The sequence below is a fragment of the Corticium candelabrum genome, chromosome 17, assembly GCF_963422355.1.
Source record: "Corticium candelabrum chromosome 17, ooCorCand1.1, whole genome shotgun sequence".
Lineage (NCBI taxonomy): Eukaryota > Metazoa > Porifera > Homoscleromorpha > Homosclerophorida > Plakinidae > Corticium > Corticium candelabrum.
The window spans coordinates 4,503,293-4,509,292 of NC_085101.1; the positions used below are offsets into that span (position 1 = coordinate 4,503,293).

The 6,000-nt window shown below is 40.4% G+C and overlaps 1 protein-coding gene and 1 long non-coding RNA gene across 2 annotated transcripts; one reads left to right on the plus strand and one right to left on the minus strand.

Annotated features, from left to right (window-relative positions):
- Positions 1–2,536: 2,536 nt before the first annotated feature.
- On the plus strand, positions 2,537–3,733 carry LOC134193440 (uncharacterized). The gene is made up of 3 exons (XM_062662272.1): positions 2,537–2,657; positions 2,971–3,195; positions 3,265–3,733. The coding sequence occupies exons 1-3, from the start codon at positions 2,559–2,561 to the stop codon at positions 3,640–3,642; spliced, it is 702 nt and encodes a 233-aa protein (XP_062518256.1). The 5' UTR covers positions 2,537–2,558; the 3' UTR covers positions 3,643–3,733.
- Positions 3,734–5,122: 1,389 nt separating this feature from the next.
- On the minus strand, positions 5,123–5,962 carry LOC134193421 (uncharacterized). The gene is made up of 2 exons (XR_009972079.1): positions 5,788–5,962; positions 5,123–5,725 (listed from the first exon to the last, which is right to left on the minus strand). It is a non-coding gene; the product is annotated as an uncharacterized LOC134193421 (long non-coding RNA).
- Positions 5,963–6,000: the final 38 nt, after the last annotated feature.

Below are 6,000 nucleotides of genomic sequence, written 5' to 3' on the forward strand. Positions count from 1 at the left end.
GATGGTAGGAACTCTTTGTATGAGTTCACAATGTTTTCCTACCATTGTTCTGCTGAAGATACAGTATCTACTTTCTACCACATCATTAGAGTAATTGCAACGTTGCAATTTGTTTAGAGCATTTCTCCAACTACTAATGCATGGAGGTGTCAATGCTATCTTACTGTAGCTTCTACGTCTGACTCTGCATCCGGCAACTCTGGATTGTCCATGACTCTATCACGCGGGTCCAGACTGAGACAACTTATTACAAGCCAGATAGGAGCATATCAGTACGGAATCGTAGATACAGCTACAACTCTAGAGTAGATCAACTGTAGCTAACCAAAGAATCAATTCTACGTGCTATGATACACAACTGCTCGCGACTGTAGACACTTTCAACTGCACAACTGCAACAACCTGCATCTGAATCCAGCGCTAGAGCTGTGTCTCTAAGTATATAGTGTATGCTCAGCATGCCGCAGTCATTATCCGATTGAGTCACATGTGACTGTGATCGCAGTCATCCGGTTGAGGCACAGTCACCATCCGGCAGTTCTAAGAGTCCGTCATCATCTGGTTGAGTCACAGTCATCATCCGGCAGTTCTAAGAGTCAGTCATCATCTGGTTGAGTCACAGTCATCATACATCCGGCTTCTTCGATTCAGTTATCATCCGGCTTCTTCATAGTCATCTTCCGGCCACGGGTGTAACTGTCACGAGATATTCGTTCTTTAACTAAACATCTACATATATGTAGATGTACACTAAATGATCGGGAACAGAGAGTACTCTAGTTTGCACTACGATCGCGAGTACTGTAGCTTGAAAGCAGTCTGGGACGGCGAGCAAAGCACAAGGGTACACAAATTACCGAGAACCGAAATCACCAGCAACTTGCATCATGCCCGGTGATATGTGTACCCGACATGAGGTCTGGACCATCGAGTCGACGGTCTGGAATCGCGAGCAAAGCGCGAGGGTACACGAATCACCGAGTGCACAAATCCCCGTAACAACATCTCTAATTTGTTTTGGGAGACTTTATGGAACTTCGAGGCTAACATCAACCTTGTAACTCCATACAAGTGTCAGTCACGTGTAGCGCATTAGAGAAATAGTCGGTGCTCTTACAATTTGGACAGGAAACGCGAACGACAATTAGGAAATAAAAATTGCAGTCATTTCTGCTTTAGATCCAACACTTCATTCTAGGCGTCTACTTAATTAATTAATTAATACGGGAAAGCTTTGGCTTAATTAATGTAATGAGGTGTGCGAGAAGGTGACCTATTGGCCCCTTTCATTTGATTCGCTAAACTCGTTTTGCAAATGGTTTATACACCACCTGCTTATACACAAATCTAACCGCTGCTTGCACACAGTTTAATTTTTGCAGCCTATGTATCGTTCTTTGCAGACACAGCAATTGTCTGTCTGCTCTATAGAATTGAATACCTCCCGTCTCTCTCACGTGTGCATGCAGTCACTCTCCGGTGGTTACACAGTACATGAGGGTGCTTGACCTCAAGGTAGAAGGTTTCACTTGTACTCTTAGTTTACTGAATGCAACGGTGAAAGGTCGATGTAGTCACCCTCATGATGTCTAGGAAATCGAGTATGCATGTCGGTTGCACTCTAGCTAATTGACAAGAAGTACTTGCGCTATGCACTTTCGTGTACGTTCGAAAATTGTAGTAACTTTTTCCCGCATTCTCGTATTGTTTGCAAGAGCAATTAATATAATTATAGTTAAGTAGAAAGAATATATACGGATTCTTAACCTTTCAATGCACTTCCTGTCGTGCTTCGTTGTACCCCTGCGTTCTATCCGTGCTAGTCGAGAAAACAGCTCGTATATACGAACAATCGCATACTTGTAACTCAATGGTATGTCATGCAAGAAACTCATTAGTCAAAGGCCACGAGCATGCGCCGAGCGTTTGCAACCAAACAACTATGGCGAGATATACACAGAATGTAAACCGAAAGTATAATGGGTATACGTATACCATAGGTACAGATGCATGGAAGTGTCAGTGTTGTTGCATATTTGTGGTATATAGAGACATGCATGTTTTACATCATTAAGGTGTACGAGTATCTGTATACTTATGGCATCCTTCCTACAACAGCGGCTTCATTGCTGCTCTTTTGTACGTATACAAGCATTCTTCGCAGTCTAACGGACACTCAGTCTCCTTGTCGTGTCGCTTGTAACTTTTCAATTTTTGTCGTCGCTATCAACGTGAATGTTGAGATTCAGCAATCAGTTGATGGGTTAATCACCATAAGAAGCCAGATCATCGACATTTCCTTCACTCTATCGTATCCCGCATTTCCTTCTATACTATAGATCATTCTGCATAAATCGAGGATTTCAGAGAATTACTCAGTACGAATACTCATGTATTTATATATAGTTCTGGGAAGCTACGTATGCGGGTGAATATCTACGAGTAGGCTTCAGTTCCGATGCAACGTATATAAAAGTGATGCTGAACTTGTCAGTACGTAGTATAGCATTAGAGTACAGTGTAGACTGATTGACAATACTCTCTTTATACTCGAGCTCATGGATGCTTCATATTTCTATTGCTTGGCGATTCTATCTTTCTTCACGATATTTCTGTCGATGCCTTCGTCGTCGTCACGAGTATCAAAATCTCAACCGGTTAGTTCCTCGACAGTCCGTTAGTACACACACACACACACACACACACACACACACACACACACACACACACACACACACACACACACACACACACACACACACACACACACACACACACACACACACACACACACACACACACACACACACACACACACACACACACAAACACACACACACACACACACACACACACACACACACACACACACACACACACACACACACACACACACACAAACACACACACACACACATTCGCATATAGTTGATACATAAATTAGATATATTTTTTTTGTTTAATTAATAGGTTAGTTTTTGTCGCGACGACTTTCTCGTGGCTGTCAACGAAGACTTGCCAATATCGAATAGCACGAGAGCGTTGAGTAGTAGAAGGAGTTTGGTAAACTTTACAAAAGAACGCGTCGGTCGACACGAACTGCTCAGATTTCAATCCCACGACGGGCAATGGGTCATACGCACGTGGGACGGCAGCCATCTGGCTATGGAAAATGATGGAAGATTGACCGTCAAGGTTAATATTGCAAAACACAAAAATCGATAAATATTAATGATCAATATTTGGGTTGCTGGTTATACATAGACTGGATGTGTGACGACCACGTTTCTTCGACTGGTTTCGTTCGACGATCTGTTGAGCTGCTTTGAGGGTATTAGTTGTAAAATGATTTTATGTGCGACGTCACTTTCTACTGGAGCCTCATTTATTGTCAAACGAGACGATCAAGCTGTCCGAGTGTCTTCAGGTGAATGCAAAAGTTATCAAAAATTCAAAGAATCGGAAACACTAAAGCGTCTACAAAAATCCGGTCAAGACAGACATTTTGAAATTACTTTCTTGATTGCCAACTCTGAGAGCGTGAAGACAATGCTGGGGCCCGGTTTGAAACGACTGTGTCCGAGAACATTTGACCCTACTGCGACGGTGTCTTACGAGCGATGCGCTGCGTCTGTGCAATAACGACAAATGAAAGTTGGAACGAGTCGTAGTGTGAACATTTGATCGAATATTATAGTTGGACGCGCGTGTTTTTGTCTTTTTTCCTTTGTAGCGTTTGTAGTTTGTGTTTGCTAGCTAGTTACCATGTTTGGCTTTTTAAAATGTTAGTCTAATTGTAGTTATTCTTTGTTAAGATCGGTAACACCTCAGACTGGCAGTGGCGTATAGCTAGAGAGTCCTGGCGACATGCACAAGTCTCCAAATGTTATCTATTGACTTTTTATTGTTGACTTACTTAAGTGCATGGAATATCTTGCGTGTTTTTGTTTCTAGTAGGTAACCTAAAAGTCTGGTCTTCTCTTTCTCACGATTTAATAATAGTTGTAGACTATATTAATAAATTCAAAATGAATAAATGCATGCAACTGTGCATAATTATATAAATTGCATAAATACTTATTATGTGATTGTGAACTTTCTATAGGTATATAGTTATTATCTGAGTCTAAACTCTTAATAGGTATCTATATGTATTATCTGGTTGTAAACTTCCTATAGCTATTTATGCAATTCATATAATCGTGCACAGTTGCATGCATTTATATTCTCATTTTGAATTTATTTATTATGAAAAGACCGTGGCGTTAAAACCAACAACTGAGGCTTTGAATTTTATAGCAACTGTGGCTATAGCGTGAGATGCACACAAAATAGTTACAGCAAATTGTGCATGAAGATATAGACCTGTCACAGAGAAAGATCTAGATGATGCAGTTGCAGGTGTACAGTTTTGCAGACATAGAAATGCTAAGACGTTGAACGTTAAAGGAAGCTCCCGATGAGTAATAACAGGTTGAATTCTTCGTTAATCAACTACCTAGAGTGTCGCATTTTTGTTGAAACTGGTAATTTTTGGCTGGCAACAAATTTTACAACTGTAATTTAAAATGGTGTCTGTATACTTCTGCTCCCTAATCTACGAATTAATTGTGACAGGTCTTTACATGGTTTACGTGCCTGAATAAGCAATAACTAAGTGCGTGGTTGTTTAGATTAGCTTGAGCTAGACAAGGTTTTGTTTTGATTTGTGGCTTTAAATCTTCCGGTTGGTCACGTGCAATGAATAACTGTACAAGTGTGTGACGGTCTGTTTACTGTAATTTGAATCAAAAAAGGTGAGAAAAGCATATATATAGCGCTGTCTATAAGGCGGGTAAGTAAAACACGTAGGTCTTACCATATTTAGCTGAATTTTCATCGACAATAGAATCGTGGATTTGTTGGGTTTTGTAGTTGTTCATGTGTTGTCGTGTGTTGATCATGTGTCGGTCATGTGTCTGTCATGTGTTGGTCACGTGTTGATCATGTGTTGGTCACATGTTGGTCGTGAGATGTTTATGCGTTGGTCATGTGTCTGTCACGTGTAGATCACTTGGTGGTCATGTGTTCTAGTTGATGTGGAAGCTGCAGTTAATTAAAGACAGACCATTAAGGTAAGCAATGAAAGCAGTATCTAATAACTGTTTATTCGTTAATTTACCGAGACTAATCATAGTTGAATCAATAATACTCAATTACTAGTAGACATTCGTGTTCTTTACCACTTGAATAAGTTACCTAAAGCCAGTCACTAAAGACAGAAACATGCTTCGACACAAAATAGAGTTTACTAGAAATTTAGTCAATGTTTATCTAGAGAAAAAATTTGCGGATATGCAATACTGTAGTACACCAAGGCTTAAACATCGCATTGGTCGTTGGATGCGTTTCCACTCGGGTCGAAAGCTCTCGGGCACATTCTTTTCAAACCGCTTGTCAACCGCTGATTTACGCTGTCAGAGCTTGTAAGCAAAAAGTTTACAAAATGGGTGGAATTTTGTAGATTTCTTAATGTTCCAGATTCTTTAAAATTTTGGTAATTTTGGCATTGACTCGAAAGTACTGGTGTACCTGGACCGTCTTGTTTGACAATAAATGATTTTTCGGTAGAAAGTGGGTTAATCGACGTACCACACAAGATCATTTTACATTGAATACCCTCGAAGCAGCTCAACAGATTCTCAATTGGAACAAAACGAAGAAATTTGGTCGTAACACATCCAGTCTAGAGAGATACCAATACAACTATTAATGATTTAAGTTATTGCTAGAATAATGAATGATAACCTTGACGATTAATCTACCGTCGTCGTCGACAGCCAGATGCCTTCCGTCCCACGTGCGTATGACCCATTGGTCGTTGTATACATCATATGATTCGAATCTCAACAGTTCGTGTCGAGTGACATGTTCTTTACAAAACTCTACGTAGACGTGTCCTGCAGAATTCTTAGGAACAGTTAACATCTTTGTCTGACTAGTTATAGGCAAGCTTGTATT